The sequence below is a fragment of the Tursiops truncatus genome, chromosome 6 (assembly GCF_011762595.2).
Source record: "Tursiops truncatus isolate mTurTru1 chromosome 6, mTurTru1.mat.Y, whole genome shotgun sequence".
Taxonomy (NCBI): Eukaryota; Metazoa; Chordata; class Mammalia; order Artiodactyla; family Delphinidae; genus Tursiops; species Tursiops truncatus.
In genome coordinates, this window is record NC_047039.1 from 79,814,761 (window position 1) to 79,835,402 (window position 20,642).

At 50.8% G+C, this 20,642-nt stretch overlaps 1 protein-coding gene across 2 annotated transcripts in view; it reads right to left on the reverse strand.

The window, feature by feature from the left end:
• Window positions 1-20,642, reverse strand: part of PAX5 (paired box 5) — a 191,293-nt gene that overhangs the window by 40,927 nt on the left and 129,724 nt on the right. For both annotated transcript variants that reach the window (XM_033858284.2, XM_033858285.2), the window contains exon 8: window positions 8,857-8,958. In XM_033858284.2, coding sequence (XP_033714175.1) covers window positions 8,857-8,958 — 102 coding nt within the window. The remainder of the gene's footprint in view (window positions 1-8,856; window positions 8,959-20,642) is intronic.

Genomic DNA, 20,642 nt, shown 5'->3' on the forward strand with positions numbered 1-20,642 from the left:
AGCAGACATGGGGAAACTAACAAGAGGGTGGGACCCAGAGTAGCCTAGAGGAGGTGAAGGTGTCCTCAGTGCCTGCTCCGAGCTCCCCCAGTTGTGGCCACTTCCTGGGCAGCCTGTCCTTGCCATGGGCCTGACGTGTGTGAGAAAAGGCTGAGGTGCCCTGCCTCCCACCTCCGTGCTCCCCAAAGGGACACTCTGCTTAGATGAGGGAACAAATCATGGTCATCTTTGCTGCCTCTCTTGCCCTGAGGTTCTAGACTCCAAAGTCTGTAAGAACCCATCCCATGTGGCATGCCCAGAAGGCCGTCCTCGCCTGTCACAGCAGTGTTAGGGGACACAGCTATGGGTGTATGGGATTAGCATATTCTGAGGCACCCTTCCTTCAGCTCCACTCCTTGGAAGTGATTACCCAATTACATATGATAGCCCAGGGCCATTGCGTTAGCAGGTCCCAGCCCCAGAGCTGAATGGAAACTGGAAGGGAAATTGCTGCTCACGTCAAACAGAGGTGGCGAGGCTCGGGAGCCTCCAGTTCAGCTGAGGGGTGACACCAGCAGGCAGGGACATCGCAGATTTAGAAGCCCTTGTGTGGCAGGACCAGAAAGCCCCCTACGGAGCATCTAATTCAATCTTCTCACCCCCTGCCTCCTGTTTTAAGAGAAAGCAAGAAGTCCCAAGACCACATCCCAAGGTCACACTGTGAGTGTCTGGCAGCTGGAATCAAAACCCAAGCCTCCTAAGTTCCAGTAGGACCTTCATGCCCCAGCGTGCTTTCCATCTCTGAGCCTTTGCTCTTGCAATTCTTTTCTTCCCCAATGCGGCAAAGCACTCATAAAGCCCACGTGGAGTTTCTCCCCAGTCCCAGCGTCACTTCAATGCAGGGTTCACGTGGGGCTTTAGTCACGTGCACTGTCCAGATGAGGCCACTCCAAACCCCTCGTTCTCCATTCTATGAAGGCACAGCAGCCTTGCCTCTGACTCACGTCCAGATCTTCCTGGGCCAAGCCTGCCATCTGTCAAGGCTGCTGTTTGCAGCACTTCGTGCCACAGAGTTTTCCAGGGGTTAAGGCTCTGGGTCTTCTTACACATAGTCCCTCACCCAGCAATGCCCCTCCAACTTCTCAGACTGACAAACTCACCCTTCAATGTGCAGCTCAAATGACCTTCTCAGGGAAGCCTTCCCTGATTTCCCCCACTCCGCCCCATTGTCCCTAGCAGTCTCTCTCCTTCATTTCCTCAGCACATTCCTAGATTTTAGCTCTAAACACAGCATGCAGGGATGATTTTTTTTATATCTGTCTCCCCAACTGGACTGTGAGCTCCCTGAGGGCAGGGGCTGTGTCTGTAACACCACACCTAGCCCAGAACGGGCACCCAGTGTCTCTCAGGAACTGTCTGAGAATGAATGAATGGACAAATGAATGGCCGCCTGTCATTTCATCCTAGCTGTGCCTGTCATTCCTTGGGGTCTACGTTCCTGGTGTGGCAGAGTGACTGAAGGCCACTAGAGGGCAGCAAAGAGTCAGGAACGAGCAACAGGTGTGCACCCCGAGCCCAGGGCAGGCGTGGAAAGGTGTGGAGGGAGCTTGGAAAGTGCCCAGGCCACAGGACCAGCAGGAGCCCTGATCAGGGGGAAGTAAGACCTAAAAACAAAGGCCACTCATCCCCTAAGCTAACACTCTGATGCTGGGGCCGGGGGAGGCACTTGGGGACAAAGCACTGATCCAGTCTCCTACCTGACGCTCCAGCCCCTCTGCCAAGTCCTCACTGGCTTCTGCTGGCCCCTCCCAAGCCTGCCCATCCCCATACCTTCAGTTCTAATTTTGGAGAAGGGTCTCTATACAAAGGCTGAAGAAGGTGTCCCTCTGACTCCCATCCATGGGTCCCGGCCATGCCTATGGAACTGTGCAGAGTGTACTGTACCCCTGCCCTACGGGCTGAGCGAGGCCCAGAGAGTGGAAACGGCGTGTCAGACCACATGGTGAGGCCCTGGCTGAGCTCGGCCAACATCCAAGCTTCTGCCTCCCCGCCTGGCGCTGGTCCCCCAACGCCTCAAGCCTGCAGGCCTTTCACAGAGCGAGCAATGCTCAGTCAGGGAGGCGCTTGCTACAGACAGACAAAAGAAGCCCTCCTCTCCTCCCCTCCAGACCTCACTACCCTTCCTACCTCACACAGCTGGTGCCTCAGTAACTGCAAACCTTCATTTCAAATGATCCTCAAAAACAGCAGGCAGGGCAGCTCAGAGAGGTCACAGAGCTCATGCAGAGCCCCACAGCTAATCAGTGCTGAAGCCACACTCCTTCCACAGGGCCCCTACTTCTCTTGGGACAATTCCGCGTCTCTCTCTGGGCAGACTTTGCCCCTGTGCTCCTGATCTGCTTCACCACCTGTCTGCAGAGCACCTCACCGGGATGTCTGCTTGGTCTCCAAAGTTGACGAGCTCAGACCCTAACCTTGTTGGCCCCTGGCCTCCTCCTCAACCATCTCCCCTTCCTGTCAACCCCACTTACCCAGCTGGGCTGGCTGGGCCATGCTCCCGCCCATGTGAACCCCCTCCAGTCGCCAGCGGGACCCACTCTCAGCCCCCTGCCCCACCCTCTTCTTCAGACGGCCAAGGATACTCCGGTTACAGCCCAGCTTGTGGCCCTCTTTACCAGGACACCTTTCTCAACTGGACCAGCCCCAGGTGCCTCTCCGTTTTCTCCAGGCCTGGCACTCAGAGTCTGCCCTACTCCTGCTTGGCAATGTTCTTGTTTGTGACTGGACTCTCCTCTAACTGGATTTCCCATTGATCCATGGGCCCCATGGGCTGTGGGCACTGCTGGAGCGCTCTTCACCTGACGCCGGATTTAGGCCTGCCTGCTAGGCTTCTCCCCTCACCACCGCACCCAGCTCAGACCCCTGAATAAATGACAGCAATCATACATAATAATAATAATTAATGCTTACACTGCACTTAATATGTGCCAGGCTAAGTTCTAAGAGTTTTTACATTTTTTACAGCCGTCCCTCAGTATCTGCCAGGGATTGGTTCCAGGACCCCCTCGGATACCAAAATCCACAGATGCTCAAGTTTGTTCTATAACATGATGTAATATATGCATATAACCTACACACATCCTCCTGTATACTTTAAATCACCTCTTGATTACTTGTAACACCTAATCCAATATAAGTGCTATGTAAGTAGTTGCTGACACTATTCAAGTTTTGCTTTGTGGAACTTTCTGGAATTTTTTTCCAAGTATTTTCTATCCATGGTTGGTTGAACCCATGGATGCAGAATCCACAGATACAGAGAGCCAACTGTACATCATTTACATGTACATCTCATTCTTATTATCACATCATTCCCATTTTATAGATGAGGAGGAAACTAGGGTCTAGAGAAGTTACGTAACTTGCCCCAAGTCACACAGCTAGTAAGAAGCAGGACGGTGGCTCAAAACCAGGCAGTCTGGCTCCAGAGCCCATGCTCTTAACCACTCGGTCTCCCTGCTTCACCACGTGGCTGCCAGTGCGGGCCCTCGGGCAGCCCAGCCTCCTTGGCTGCAGTGTTCCAGCACTGGGCTGAGCTCTCCCCGGCGGCCCAGCCCTCATCACCACCACCACCCCTCTCCACCACCTTTTGTATCTCATCAACTGTTGCCTGAGTGCTACTATGGGCCAGGCACTCTGCCAGGAACCAGGGACACAGCGGCGAGCAAAACAGACAGAACTTTGTGTGCTGTATAACCCTTCTGTACTGTATAGACCTGAGAGGAAACTGCATGAGGAAGGAGTAAACCGCTAATTAAATCCCTTCCATTGTGCTTAGTATCACAAATGAAAAGAACAGGATGCTTTGAGAGGGGTGTGATGGGGTTCTGGTTCAGATGGTGTGGTGGGCAGAGTAACACCGCCATCCCCCAAAGATGTCTACGTCCTAATCCCTGGAACCCAGGATCGTGTCAGGTTATATGGCAAAGGGGGAATTCAGGTTGCTAAGTAGCTGACCTGAAGACATGGAGATTATCCTGGATTAAGCAGGTGAGTCCAATAAAACAAGGGTCTTTCTAACGGGAAGAGGGGGCCAGGAGAGAGCAAACCTGGAATATGGAGGCACGATAAAGACTCAGCCCAACGTGGGGCCCCAAAGCAAGGGATGCAGAGTATCTACAGGCTGGGAAAGGCAAGGACACAATTCTCCGCTGGGGCTTCCAGAAGGACACCCGGACTTCAGCCCAGGGAGACCCATTTTGGATTCCCGACCTCCAGAACCGTAAGATGAGAAATTATCATTGTTTTAAGTCACTAGTTTGTGGTAACTCATCACAGAAGCAAGAGGAAACTAACACATTTGGTGATGGGGAAGGCCCCTCAGAGGAGGTGAAACCACAGGGGTGAGAGGGAGCCAGGCAGGCTGGGCCAGGCGGCAGCGGCAGCAGCAGAGGGGGCTGAGCGCGCTAAGCAGAGGAAACTGCCTGTGTGAGGGGAGCAGGCGCCGTCATTCCTCCCGCTGGAATCCGGGGCCCTGTGCCTGCCCAGACGGCCTCACTGGCCTCAGGGGTCTGCTCCACCCTCACCCTCACCTCCCACTTCTTCAAGAAAGCCATCAGTGGATTGAGCAATTTAACTGAATGGCATCTAGAAGTGATGTACACCAATCCATGGCAAGTAGGGCGCCCAGGGCAGAGGAGCCTGCCAGCCTCCTTCTAGGGCCTCCCATCAAACAGCTGCTTGTCTGCTGCAGCCCAGGGAAGGCAAACACGGCAGGATTTCCCGGCACTCTGGCCTGAAGCCCCCAAGAGGAGTCCAGTAAAGGATACACGGGGGCGCCCAGGTTCCTCTCAAAGACAGTTGGTTCCTTTGCTTCTTAGACTCACTGAAGCCAAAGGGCAGTGAACGCCCCTTTCTTTCGCCCAGCCTAGAATTTTTAAGAGTTTCAAATGCCATGTCAATATCCGTTAGGTTGTGCAAATATCTTCAGGCAGGAATCAACTAGTTATACTGCTCAAGACACTATGGAATCTTTGGTGCAAAACTTTTGGCATTTGATGAAGATAAAACCTGAAAACTGTCTCCACTCTGAGCTGACGTGACGTGCCGCACTTGCTTTAATCGACGAAGCAAAGGGCTATGCGGGGTTGGCAGAGCCACAGGAACTGAATCTACCAACGCTAGAGAAAGCCAAGTAGCCCTGTTTTGCGGGTGTGAAAACACCCTGAAACCAGAAAGGGCAGACAACCCCTGATGGCGGAGTCAAATTCAAAATAAACAAGAGTTGAAGCCACCAAGCTGGCAGTACGGGAAAATGTACTATTTTTCCAGGCCCCAAAGTTCAACTGCCCAAGTGTTCCCTGGACATGATCCCTCCTCAACTTGTCCTAAAAGCAGACCTTATCCATGGAAGCCTCCTTTATAAATGGAAGAGGGGGCAGCCAAATGTTTCCCAAAACCTAGGGTAGGAAAAACAGCTCAGAAGATTTCAGTTTCCCTCGGGATTCACTGCCAGGCCAGGAGGGAGGACTGTTCCATATAGCGAAACAGACCATCGCTGTGTAACAGCCTCAGCGATACAAAAACAGGATAAACGATTCGCCTAAAACCTTGCTCAGCTTGTTTCTCCAAACGCTGCCAACATGCCCTTGTGGGTCTAGAAATGGTATCCCCTGCGGTCACAATTGAATGTATACCTCCCAGATCCAGAAGCCCCAGGGGTTATGAATCAGAAATCTGAACAACTACAAAGTTGAAACCCTGACACAGGTTGTGGTATATCCACATTCTAATCCCTACAACCAGGGCTCATTACGTATATGACCAAAAAAAGTGGGGGGAGGGGTCCTTGTAGGTGTGATTAAGTCAAGGATCTTGAAATGGGAAGATTACCCCACATTATCTGGGTGGGCCCTAAATACAGTCACATGTATCCTTACAAGAGAGAGCTTGAGGGAGACTTGATACACACGCACGCACACACACACACACACACACACACACACACACACACACAAGTGATGTGAAGATGGGGCAGAGAGTTGCAGATTGGAATGATGTAGCCACAAGCCAAGGAACGCCAGGAGCCCCAAGAAGGTAGCAGAGGAGAGGAACGGGTCTTTCCCTGGGGCCTCCAGAGCGAGGACAGCCCTGCCCACACCTTGATTTTGGCCCAGTGATACCGATTTCAGCCTTCTGGGCTCCAGGACGGTGAGAGAAATTTCTCTTTGTTTTAAGCCACCGAGTTTGTGCTGATTTGTTAAAGCAGCCACAGGAAACTCACATGCAGGTCAATGTGAAATTTCCCTCCCTCCCGCCCTCAGCCAACACTCACAAAAAAGTACCTATTCCGTGTTATGGGCTATGAGGGGTGCAGAGGACGACTAAAGCAGAGGCCTGGCCTCAGTGAGCTCACCTCCTGGTGGCAAAGCTAATTGGTCCACGTGGCATAACAAACAAATGTAAAGCATTGTCCCCAGAGCAGGGCCTCACCAGAGGCATCAGGGGTGGTGATGTTTATGCTCAGCCCTGGAGGGTGAAGCTGGATCCCAACAGGCTGAGGCAGGAGGTGGTCTAAGCCAGAGACACAGAATAAGGAGGGACACTGACCGGCCTGAGAGGCCTGACCAGCGAGCGGTCAGGGCGGGGGACGGGCTGGGAGAGTTGGCCAGAAAGGCAAGTTGAGGCCAGACTATGGTGATGCCTGAGTGACAGGCCCGGGACCTGCTCTGCTGAAAGGTGGGCCGTCTCTGCCTTGGGCCAACTCTGGGCAGTTCCAGCAAAGACCATGCATGCGGGCCAGCACTGCCCCATGAAGCCTTCCAAGAATGAGTTTGGAAATCACTTTGGAGACAGAGTCCCAGAGATGTGATGCTGGTTTGGACACTGAAGAACAGGAACTGAGGACCTGCCTGCTGAGCGTGGAGTCCCAGCCCTGATGCCGGCTCTGAAACTGAAGGAGTGCTGAGCTGCACGAGAAGAGAAAGCAGAAAGAGAAGGAAAAAGGGGAGGAGGGAGACGTGGGGCTCCCCTGCCAAAATGCTTGTCTTCCTTCCTCCTCACTGTGCACCCTCCCTCTCTGCGGAGTCCCAGGGGACCACACCACCCGGCTGGCCCTGTGGCTGCCCCTGTCCAGCTGCTGCCGGCAGGTTTGGTTAGACTGTACCCTTGTGCAGGCCTGTGATTCCTGCTGCCACTATTAATGGGCATTGGTTCCCGCTGGGGGCTCTGCCAGGCCCCCAGCCGTTTGTATCCTGAGCCTGGTAATTAGAGCTGGGAGAATCCCAGGGGCTGGAGGCCAGGCTCTGTCTGGATAATCTCGGGAAAGTTCAGCTGCTCCTCTGAACTCGGCCTCTTTGGGGTTGGCAGCAGGGAGCCAGCAGGGCCAGCCGGGTGGCGTCTGCTTCACCTGCCAATGTGCTCTCGGGACAGGGCCCGGGGCTGCCGCCTCCCCCTCTGCTATCACTGAAAGCGTGCATTGACAGACTGAACGTACACGATGGCAGAGGACAGGAGTGCTGAACTGGAGGGCAGAAGACCCAGATTCAAGACCTCCTACCACCAAGCTCTGCAGCCTTGGCCAGTTCCCTAACTTCTCTGAGTCTCAGTCTCCTTCTGAAACCTCGGGACCCTGCCCACCTCACAAGGTTGTAACACCAAAGGGCTCCTGGGCAAGCACTCTGCACTTGACAAAGGGCCCACAGACGGGAGGGGCCGTTACTGGATAGGCAGGATCCTCCTAAGGCTGCCCTAACTCGCTGAGGGCTGAGAGATGAGTGGGGGTGGAGCGGGGGGCAGGAGGGCGTGTGGCCCACCGCCTCCGCTTGCCCGGAGCATGGTGTCTCCCTGTGCTCTGCCACGGCCCATCCTGGCGGCAGAAAAGGCAAAGGCTTTGCAGGCGTGAACCCGGCAGGCCTCCCCTGCGTTGGCAAGGCCCAGGGCAAGAGTACACACGGAGGCCATTTTCCATATGTCTCATATTTAAAAGTCATAAATCAAGCTAACAAGCCATTAAATGAAATATGCTCTGTCCTCCTACCTTGTTAAATACATCTTTGGAATAACCTGGAAGGCCAGGAGCGAGTGCAGAATTCTGGGACTCCTGGGCGCTTGCGCCGGGCTCTGGCTACGTGGGGAAAGCCCGCCCAAGCTCTGGTCTGCCTAGATTCCTTTCCCATGCCCAGCCCACTCATCCTCACCCCGGCCTCAAACACAGGTGTGGACGCCCAGCCTTCACGTCCAAGCTCTGTCCACACCGTCCACGAAGAGTCGGTCCTCAGGCCCTGGGGTGCACGCATCTGGGACGTGGGCTGGGAGGAGGCTGGAAGAGGCTTAGGGCTGTTTGGGCAGGACCCCTGGGTGGGCTAGAAGGAGGGGTATGGGCACCAGATGGGCACGTCCCCTTGGCCTGCAGACTCCCCAGTCCATGGGTGGGGGGACACTGCCCCTGCAGTGTGGAGGAGGCTCCAGAGCAGGGGCCCTCCTGCCTGGCCTAAGGGTGGTTCACGCCGGGTCATGGCTTCTAGTCGTGGCTCTGCCTCCTACTTGATGGGTGACTTAGGCACGTCCCAGCCCCTCTCTGACCTTCGGCCAGATCCCGGCCCCCTCCATGTTCAGGCTTCCTGTGTAGCCAGTGAGGGGTGTGTGAGCGACAGTCAAGGGCCCCCCTCTCTCTGATGTCCTCAGACGTGCTGCCGCTGGCTGGTCCAGCCCCACTGCCAACCCAGCTGCAGAGAAAGAGGCCGACAGTGCAGACCTCTTCCTCATTTATTCAGGTCCACTTCTCAGAAGCAGAGAGGTCATCTGTGCTGTTTGCGGGGATGCCCCCCGGAACCCCGAACGTCGCCTGCTACAGAGACGCAGACAGTGCAAACTCACCAGGCACCATCCCTGTCAGTGTCGGCGCTGAGTAGCTGCCCTGTCCGGCGGGGGGGACATGCGGAGGGTACCCGGGGAGGGTCGTGCTCGCCAAGTCGCGGCCTGAGGAATCAAAGCAACAAATCACAGGGTGAGCATCTCCACGGCCAGCTGCTCATGTCCACAGCTCCCTGGACATCTGCACATTTGTCACGTCTGGATGCTTAACACCAATGTGCCCCCAGTCCACGTGCATGTGCATGCACGCGCGCGCGCGCGCACACACACACACACACACACACACACACACACACACACACTTACCCACCCCTCCAGCCGCCCAGGCTCCACTCAGCAGGAAGCAGGGATGGCTCTGCCACACCCCTGGGAAACTGGAGCTCTGACCAGCTCCCCTTGCCCTCCACTCCCCAAGCAGGGCTTGGACTTCTCCATCCCACACCTTTTCTTCTGCTGTGCCCTCTGCACACGGCCCAACACTACCCACCTTCAAAGACCAGCTCAACTGCCTCCCTCCTCCGCTTCCTCGACAGTGGGCGGGGCTCTTCCTGCCTCAGACCCGTATCTGGTCCTCACTGAACTTTTCCTCTTTGGGCCTAGAGCTTGTCATTCATTCAGTGATGGTGCAGGACGCACCTCCTGACACCAGACACTGCTGTTCTGGACTGTGGGACATGGAGGTTACGGCCTCAGCCCTCGGGGGCAGACATCCAGTGGGCACATGTCCACCTCGTTGCAGGCTGTCAGCTCCTGAGGGCAGGGGCGACACCTCGTTCAGCACCCAGAACACCTGCCTCCACCATGGGGCTTAGCACCTATAGTAGGTCTTCATGAAAAAATGTGTGAATGAATGCAGCAGCCAAGTGGTCTGCGTTCCAGGCCGTGTGGAAGAAAACCCCAAAGTGGTAGAACTGTGTAAGGGAAGTGCCACTGAGGTCTGCCGCTCAGGGAAAGAGCAGGGCTACAGCTCTTCAAACATTGCCAGTCACACGTATGTACCCAGGTGCTCACGCACAAGACCGACAATCCAGACCCTGGGAGATGGGACTGCGCAGTGATTACCTGCTGAGCTCTGAGGACGAGACCCTACCCTGGTGGGCGGAATTGGCAGTTGCCCCTAAAAGAAAGGGATGCCCCTGCTGTCAGCCATCCTGGGAAATGGGTGGGAAATCAGGTGGCCTTGGGAGGGAGAGAAGGCGGCCTTGGGATGAGGGAGGGAGAGAAGGCAGAACCTTGCCCTCTTCTGGATGTGGACACTGAAGGCCAGAAGAGGTCCAGCGGTGTGGGGGACCAGCCCCTGACCCCACAGAGCCAGGCTGGGGCCCAGGGGCCTCCCCTAGGGCCCAGTGGGGTGCTGCCAGCAGGACACAAGCACACGACTTTGAGCTCCAGCACCGCTAGCAGGTGGCCAAAGAGGAGGGACCATCTCTGACCAATGCCCCCCAGAGACTCCAAGGCAGCGACCATTTATGAGCCTATAAATGGTCCCCATATGAAAGAACAGCCCTTCTAGTGCCAGTCCCTCAAAGACTGTCCAGCCAGCGCCCAGAGGCTGCCTCATTTCACAGGTTCTGCTTGTCTTCCAGACCCTTACAGAGCACAAGGCAGCTGCTCGACAGCAGGCCCCCTGCCCCCGCCCTCTGCTCAGCACCTCCCTGGCTTTGGACTGGGCATCTGGCTTGTGACAAGCATGGCTCGTGTCTCTTCACATGCGGCATTGCTGCAGCACAGCAGGTGCCCCAAGGTTTACCTCCTGGAGTCCTGATTGCCCCCCGAACTGCACGTGACTCCCCATGAGAGCTGAGATCAGACAGAAAAGTGGGGTTGACAGAACTGACCACACTTACATGGTGATTTCAAGAGGCTTTCCCCCGCCCCGCCCCCCCGCATCCCCTCCCTCTTCTGACCCAGCAACCATAGCCCTCCACGGCAGCTCCTTTCCGCACAGAGTCTAAGCTCCAGGATCAAGTCTTTGCACCCCACAGCTGGAATGGCGGAGGCCTACAAACGTTTAAGTGGATGAAAGGCCCTGCTAGAGAAGCAGGAACTCTCTGGAGGCCATAATACTCCCCTCCATCTGGGGTCAAGGGCTCGCAGAGCTCTTCTTGACCGACCCCTGTGCCATTTTGCAGACGAAAACGCTGAGACCCACGGCAGGGAGAGGGGAGCAACTGGCCCATGTTTCCTAACATCAGCCCAGGAGCCACCTCTATCTTAAGCAGCATCCTGTTGGGGGTTGGGGGAGCACCCAGGCCCAACACAGTCTTCTCCACACTTGCTACAGAGATTTGGTGACCCAAGGGCCACTGAAAAGATGTCTCAGGAGGTAGAGTGAGCACAAGTGTCAGAATACTCGGTGCAAGATCGTGGTGCCAGGGGCCAGACTGTGAAACGAGTAGAGAGAGCGCAGGCTGGGGCTGTTCTAATGCGTCGGCTTCCCTACCAACCCGTGCAGCAACCACTCGGCCCCGGCCCCAGACTCAAACCACAAACACTTACATAGAAATTGTAAACACCAGGCTCTGTTCTCAGCCTTTTAAATCATCAACTCATTTAACCCTCAACAACCCCATGAGGTAAGGTACCGATACTTTCCCCACTTTATAGGATAATGAGATGGAGAAAGGTCAAGTAATTTGTCCAAGGTTGCACAGTAAGGGCCAGGGTCTGAACCCAAGCAATCCAGTGGCAAAGACCATGTGTTTAGCCAGTCCACTCCACTGCCTTGCACAGGTACCTGGCTGTGCTTCTGTCCACCCGACTCTCAGCTGGGACAGCAGGCTGAGCCCTGCCTTCAGGCCACAGTGTCACCATGGCTTACTGGCTCCCTCGTGCAGAAGGAAATTCAACTACACGGTTTTTGTGATATATGTGTTGAGGTGGGAGCCAGGACCACACCAGCAGGAGGCCAGATCTGCCTCCTGAAAGATGCAGGCATTATCCTGATAGGAGGCTGCCTGGTGCAGGGGGGCTCCTGGGGCCAAGCCCCACGAGGTCCACATCCCACCTGTCTGCCTGAAATGGATAAGAGGCTCCTGAGAAGGGAAGGGACTTGCCCACGACACTCTACTGATTTGAGGCAAGGCTGGGACTGGAATCCAGCTCTCCTGTCTCCTGGGATTTGGTTCTTTCTTCAACAGGGGCTGTCCTTTTGGTCACATCTGAACCTCAATGGTTTCTGCCACTGTTATATATGCTTTAAAACCCTGATCCCAAAAGCAGAAATGCAGTGCCTCACCAAAGCACTCAACTCAGGAAGCTAGATAAAAAAGCAATAAAATGAACCTAAGGAAAGGAGGAGGAAGGAATCGATAAAGAAAAGCAGAAAATAATGAATTTGGAACCAGAAAAGCAGACACAATAATAAATATACACAATAATAAATAATAAATACAACCAAGAGTTGTTCTTTGAAAAGACCAATAAGATAGACAAACCTAGGGCAAGATTCAAAAAAGAAGACACAAATATCAAGATAAGGAATGAGGAGAAGATACAACCAGAGATATGGAAGAGATGATATTTTAAAAACATAAGAAAACGCGTGGACGCTCTAGCTATTAAATGTGGAAATCTCGTCAAAAGGGACAACAGTCTAGGAAAACATGAATTAGCAAAACTAACTCAAGAAGAGGTAGAAAATATGAACAGCCCAATCGTCTTAGAAAAAATAGAAAAAGTTGTTTAAAATTATTTTTTAAAATAAGGTGCCTCACCCATTTAGCTTCTTGGGCAAGTTTGTTTTTGTTTTTGGCAAGTTCTTTTAAACCTTCAAGGAACACATACTTCTATTATTAAGCTGATCCGGGATGCATAAAACTAAGAAAATCTTCATTTTGCCAAGCTAGCAAAATGATCCTGATTTAAAAACTGAACAAAGGTGCACAGAAATGAAAATTAATGGCTAGTCTCACAATTTATTAATATGCATGCAAAAAAACCCTACTATCTCACTGATGAAGCAACATATAGAGAGAATAGTACACATGACCAAATAAGGTTTATGCCAGGTATGCCAGGGCGCTTCAATATTAAAGCATTCATTGGGAATTCATATTAATATATCAAAAGAGGAAAACCATAAGATTATATCAAAGCTGTGGAAAAGGCATTGGCTAAAATTAAAGAACACTTACAGCTCGATAATAAAAAGACAAACAACTCAGTGTAAAAATGGGCAAAGGATCTGAATACACATTCATCTAAAGAAGATATACAAAAATGGCCAATTCGCTATCAGGGAAATGCAAATCAAAACCACAATGAAACACCACTTTGTACCCATTAGAATGGCTATAATCAAAAAGACAGATTTTTGACAGCATTGGGAAAGATGTGGAAAATTGGAACCCTTATACACTGCTGGTGGGAATATAAAATGGTGCAGCCACTTCAGAAAAGTCTGGAAGTTCCGCAAAAAGTTAAACATAGCGTTACCATGTGACCCAGTAATTCACTCCAAGAGAAACAAAAACATATGTCCACACAAAACATGTACACGTATGCTTAAAGCAGCATTATTCATAGTAGCCAAAAAGTGGAAACTATTCGAATATCCATCAACTGATGAATGGATAAAGAAAACATGGTGTGTCCATACAATGGAATATTTGGCAATAAAAAGGAATGAAGTACTGATACATGCTACAACATGGATGACCTTGAAATCATCATGCTAAGTGAAAGAAGCCAGCCACAAAAGACTACATATTGTATGATTCTATTAACATAAAATGTCCAGAATAGGCAAATCTATGGAGACAAAAAGTAGATTAGTGGTTGCCTTAGTCTGGGGGTGGGAAATAGGGAGAAGGGAGGAACTGCTAATGGATATGAGGTCTTTTTTTTTGAGGGGGGGGGTGCAATGTTCTAAAATTGGTCATGGTGATGGTTGCATGACTTTGTGAGTGCACTAAAAATCATTGAGTTGTACACCTCATATGGGTGCATTGTGTGAAGTATATCTCAATAGCACTGTTATTTTTTATTCTTGCCATCTATCATCAGCATAATCTTGAAAAAGAAAAAGTCATTTGACACCAAAAATGTAGGAAGGACATAATATTAAACTGTTTCTGAAGCCAAATAAAATTATCTTTAAGGAAAAAATATTCAATAAAAGAAAAAATTGATAAATTGGATTACTTAATAAAACAGACCAAAAACCTCTTGCCTGGTAAAAACAAAATAAGCAAGGTCAAATGATAAATGGCAGACTGGAAGAAATTATTTGCAGCGTATACCGTAGATAAACGGCTACTATCCTGATATATCAAGAGCACATAAGAATCAAAGGGAAAAGAACAAAAGTCCCGTAGAAAAATGGCCAAAATTCGTGAACACAAAACTCACCAAAAAAAAAAATATATATATATATATATATATATGTAAAATGACAAACAAATTGAAAAGACGTTCAGTTTACTCATAATACTAGAAATGCAAATTAAATGCAAAATTGTACAACCCCATGTGGAGGGGGATTTGGCAACACCTAACAAAACTGCACAAGCGTTTACCCTTCCAACAGGCAATCTCACTTCTAGGGATTTACCCTGAACATACATACGCCTTCAGCAATACACAAATGCATACACACAGGTTAGTCACTGCAGCACTATTTGTAACTACAAATTACTGGAAACGATCTAAAGGCCCAAGCCTAGAGAACTGGGTGAATAAACTGTGGTGCGCACACACACTGGGGTGCCGTGCAGCTGTGCAGAAGATCGAGGAGCTGGAGGGCTGTGCCTGGCACGGGTGATGGAAGCCAGGAACTGAACCCTGGTTGCCCCGCGCCTTTGCAGCAGGTTGCTGTCCTCCACACAATCCCAGGTCAGAACCCTTAGGGAACTTCAAGTTCAGGTTCCAAATGACTAACTTTGGAAAACCACAGAGGGATGATGGTAGGGAAGGGACAAAAGTAGACTCTTGGCCCTGGAGGTGCGTGAGTTTGGAATGCTCAAAATACAAACGAGTGAAGGGGAGAGGGCGCAGGGCTGGCTTAGCCACAGCTGACACTGGTGGAGGAAGTGGCTTCTGGAGGCCAGACCCATCCCGAGGGAGGAGACGCTCAAGCCAGCGCAGAGGGTGTCAGGCTCCAGGGGGCAGGAAGCCACCTTCACCTGCTCAACTTTCCTACAGGCCCCCAGTTGCCTCCAGAGTCAAATCTGGACTCCTGGGACGGGCAGGGGGTGTGGAATTTGGAATCACACAGGTCTGGGTGCAAACTTAGCACCACCACTTCCCAGCTGTGTGACCTTTGGAAAGTAATACAATCATCTGAGCTTCAGTCTTCCTTTTGTAATCGGAAACAGAGCGTATTTATTGGGAGCAAAACAATGCGGTGCTTGCTGCGACAGTATTAAAACGTGTCCGCAAAACATGTCTTCTTTGCTAGCCTTCTCGTAGAGGGAAGGGGTCTATGTCCCCTTGCCTTGAATCTGGGCCACTTTGGTGACTAGTCAACCAACAGAGCAACAACTTCCTTAGAGGTTCCCATGAGCCAGGCCCTGGGCCAGTACTTCACATGCCTTATCTCAGTCAACACTCACAACAACCCCAGAATGTGGGTGCTATTATTTTCCCCACTCTACAGATGAGGAAATGAAGGCCTCAAGCAGTTGATGTGCCCAAGGTCGTACAGCTGATAATCGTGATCGTTAACTTTTTTGCAGCACTTACTATATGCCAGGCACTGTTCTAACACTAGGCAGCATTCCAAACACTGTTCACTGTGTTTTGTAGATATTAACCCATTTAATCCTCAGAAACTCTGTTAGGTAAGTCCTACTATTATCCCCATTTTACAGACGTGGAACTAAAACACAAAGAGGTTAGGTACCTGCACAAGGTCTCACAGCTAGTAAGAAATGGAGCCATATCCAAACTTAGGCATTCTGGCACCAGATTCCTCACGCTCCCCCAGTGCACTGGACACTTGTCCTTTTCCTGCCCGTAAACTGGAGGTCCCCAGACAGAAAGAGCTGCTCACATCCCTCCCTTCCCTGCACTGGCCGGGCACACAGTAGGTGCTCAGAAAACGTCTGCCAAGGTGAAATTAATCAAAAGACATTGGTTCTCCCGTCTGAAAGAAACTTCGGTTCCCACCTCATCAACATCTCAGAAAGCCCTTCATCATGAACTCCACAAGATAACTAGTCCTGATTTATCTGTTTTTTTGTTTGGATGCAACTTTTTCTTTTTCATACAGGCCATTTCTAGGTAGGCTCTCCCTATGTACACTAATGGGGGGAAATCTGAATCCAATTAACTTCAAATTTAGCTCATAATGAACTTATCTCATTTTGCTACCAGCTCCATTCTCATCGTGTGGCAGTAATTAACCACTGGGGGTTGTCACTCCCAGACACATGACATGGAGATCCTCCCATCCCCTCACTTCAAACCCTTACAGAATTCATTACCCTGACAGTGTGCAAACCCTTCATTTTGAATACCGCAGGGCACCAACCAAACTCCCCCTCTATCTGCCTGACTGTGTGTGTGAGCGAGAGAAAGAAGAAAGCAAGCCACTGAGAAGGCATGAATTATTGTGAACAAGATGGGAGCAGGATGCTGGTGATGGTTCAATGGCCAGAGAGGGTCTGCCAGCCTTGACATCCCTGGGTTGGAGGTTCTGCCCAGAGGAGGGGAGTCTCCACCCACAAAGCCCAAGCTCTAAGGGAATATGGCGGAGCTGGCTGGGGAAGGCAAAGTCCCTTCCAAACTGGCGATCATATCCACTGGGGACTCTTCATGCCCAGGAAGCCTGCACACCCCAGGCCGGGGCAATGGTGACTTGCTGTGTGACCTCAGGTAAGTTCTGCCACCTCTCTGGGCCTTAGTTTTCCCATCAGAACACTCAAGCAGTGGGAACAGATGGCCTCTGAGGGATTTTTCTGCTCCAACATCCTATAGGTCAGAGGCCTCATTTTACCCCTGTGTTGTTGGAAATGGAGGCCGGGCCAGCTGCTATAGAGATGGAAGTTCCTGCCCGCCTAGCCTCAGCACTCCTGCCTAAAGCATCAGGTACCCTGGGGCCCCTGGATTAAATCCTAGTGAAAGGAGGGTAAGCATCAGTCTTGTTTCTGTCTTCAGGAAAGGAACTTACGGCAGGAGATGGGGGCCATCGACCTGCACTTTATTGCCACGGCCCCCTCACCAAATGTCCACAAGGGCGACCAGGCACCTGGCCCGGAAAGCAGCTCCTACTCGGCTGTGGCTAGTTTTCAGAAGAAGCTGGTTTCATTTCATTTGGGAATCGCCTGTCTACATGAATGTTGACTCAAATCCAGTTTCTAATATGTACACTGAGGGCCAAAGAAAACTTATCTGAAGCCCATGTTTAGCCCTCAGACGGCCAATTCTCAGCCCTTCCTATCCTCAAAGCTCTCGAATCCTGTCTGAACCTCCCCACACCATCACCCCCACCAGCTTCACCAGCTGCCAGGCCTTTCAAGGACATGAGCCCTGCCTGGGTGTAGGTAACTACGAAAGAGTAACCACCGTGCCGGGCAGAACAGGCCAGGGGATGGAGGAAAAGCACTGCAGGAGGCGACTGCTGAGAAACTGGGGCACAACCACAGCCAGCTCCCTGGGGCCATCCTAACCTCCTGCCATATTCCTTGTTTCTGGGGGCGGCGGGGACAGCCCCAGCCTCCCAGCCATGCCAGCTTCCAAGACACCCGTTCTCCCTCAAGCCCAGTCAGTCCCCAAGCCCCTCCTGACTCTCCATTGCCTCGGTGCCCTCTCCTCCCTGGCACGACCTGCCAGGTCAGACTGTTCTTCCCTTCACTCTGTTTCCTGGCAACCTCCCCTCAGCCCCGGCCCTGTCCCTGCCCTACCGTCTGTCTGGATGGCCTGTCAAGGCTGCTCTTCCAGAGCCCCGGCATCCAGCCACCAAACCGCTCAGCTCACCCTGAAGGACAGCTTGGAATCGCGCAGGAACTCAGTGAGGGCTCCGAAGCCAACACTTCTGAGTCTATCTTCGTTCAATAATTTAACCAGAACTGCAGACACTTCTACTTCTACAACATTTTCTCAGAAAACACTTCCTCAGAGTCACAGAACCATGAGAAAGCCTTTTGCATGTTAAGAAACATTATGAAAACTTAAAAAGAAAAGGTCATAAAGGTGGGAAGCATAGCCTTTCAATGTCACGGGGCACTATTTAACAGGCACACCCAAGGATCATACTTCTAAGAGAATATACCTGTGTTTGATGATTCTTTACTGTTTGATTAGAACCTAGAAATAGGGAAGTTACACATTAATGTGTAGATTTCTATCAAGTAGAAAAGATAACCCCAAAGGTTTGGGTTTATTGCCCTGTAGGGCATTAACCAATTTTGTATCAAATCTAGCAATTTTATTCCAACATTTAAAAAAAATGCCTTTCTCCATGGACAATATAAACCCTGTTCCTCAAATGTTCTTGGAACCACTTTTTTTTTTTTTTTTTTTTTGCGGTACGTGGGCCTCTTACTCTTGTGGCGTCTCCCGTTGCGGAGCACAGGCTCCGGACGCTCAGGCTCCGGACGCTCAGGCTCAGCGGCCATGGCTCACGGGCCCAGCCACTCTGCGGCATGTGGGATCTTCCCGGACCGGGGCATGAACCTGTGTCCCCTGCACCGGCAGGCGGACTCTCAACCACTGCACCAGCAGGGAAGCCCTCTTGGAACCACTTTTATCTTTTTATAGGTTCGCTCATTAATACGAGTTGAGTAAAATCTTCATGTGTTCATTCTCTATTTGTACATGAGCTATGTTCTTAATTTTTAAAAAATTATACATTGACACTCGTTATAGGAAAAAGCCAACAAACCGTGAGTGAGATGAGTTGAAGATTTTCAACCAACACCAAAGCAGGTGACAGTAAACAATTGCCACCGTAGGAGAGGGAGAGACGAACAACCCAACACCCAGGATCTGGGAAGGGGATTAATCCTGCTGCACAAACCCCCGGCGTGTGTGTACACGAAGTGCGTATGCCACCAGGCTCATTCTTTCCAGCTGGCGTTTGAAATGTGTGACAGTTTGAACAGGGGCTGCTCCGGAGTCTCCCTTTGTTCAGAACTGCCACAAGCAAAGGGTGTGTGAGCTGGGGAGTGCAGGGGGAGTGTTTCACCTAGAGGGGAAAGGCTGGCAATGAGGGAGTAGCCCGATTGCCTGCACACAATGACGTGCTAATTGCAGAGGGGCCTATCCAGTCATTAAAGCAGACCTGGCCCCGGCTCCTAATGACAGGTTTATCAGCCATTAGTTTAGGCGGTGTTATTTACTTAGAAAGAATAACCCTCAATTTCTTTCCCCCAAATTACTTAATCCCCACTTTCAACTAATTCTGATTAGCCCTCCTCTAATTGCCCTGGCTAAAGATCTAATCTGGATGTGTCCAGCAGGGAAGACAACTCTGAGAATTCCTCAGGGCTCTGTTTACTTTGCAGCCTCAAGCCTCCCCATTCCTTCATTCCAACCGACCTCATCTGCTCCCCGGGAATCACTGGGAACTTCCGGACTCCAACAACTGTGTTTCAATTTCAAGAAAATGTTTGAATTTCATCTGCCTGGCATTTTAGAGCAGATACTGGGGCTCAGTCAATATTTCCATGTACATTTATGACATGATCTGCCTCAACTAGCAACTGTTGATCCAACGTAATAAACCAACAAAGGCAGGGTTCTAGTGAATAAGACTGCAAAGTGGCTCTGCCGCGCTCATGGTTCCGGGCATCCCTGCCAGGACAGGTGCTGCTGCAGGGAGAGGCAGAAGCCAGTATTTACAGCAAGAGGACAGCAAGGGCCACTGTGGGCTAGCTCAGGTCTTCACTCATTCATTTGTTCACTCATTCATTCATGCATTATCTGATCCCTACTGAGTTCTAGCACCAGAGGACCTGGAGATGATAATAACAGTAATAATAATAATAATAATATCCACAACAATAACAATGATTGTTTATTCAGCTCTTACCATGCACCAGGCACCATTCGAAGTGCTTGTATGTATGATCTCATTTAAGCGTCACAGCCACCCTGGGAGATATAAACCTTTATAATCCCTAATTTGCAGATAAGATGGTGGCACTTGGAGGCAAACTGAGGCCAACTGATGCCAGAGTCCCTACCTTTACCACCCCCCTCCCCTCATGATTCTTCTTCAAAAGGTGAATTGCAAAAAACAAAACACACCTCCTTTTGACCTGCAATTCTACTTCTAGGACTTTACCTACGGAAACACACAGAAAAGTACACCAAGGTTTACATTTAATGGGAAGGAAGGAGGGAAGGTGGGGAGGGAGGGAGACAATCCAAGCGTCTATCATAATGGCTGGATTAAATAAATTATGATACTTCCCTGTGATGGAATACTGCACACTTCTGAAAAACAATGAGGCAGATTTGAGTGTGCGGACTGTGAAAAGAGCTCCAATATACATTATTGAGTGAATAAAGCAAAGTGCAGAAGAGCACTGTGCACAGTGTGATTTTATTTGTGCCAGTAAAAAGTGGATAAATCTATCTGCTGATAGATGCATAAACATGTTACTGAAAGTATACACAAGACACGGTTACCTTTGGGGTGAGCGATTACAGATGGGAGGGCTGAGGTTGGGGAAAGGAGAACTATTTTTCATTTTATATTTTTCTGTATGGTTTAAATATTTAACCACATGCATGTATTACTTTTTATTCAAAATGAACTTTCTGATTTAAAATTAACTTTTTCTTAAGAATCAGACACTGTCTGTGCCCCAAGGGGCTCACTGACGGTCTTGAAGGGGAGG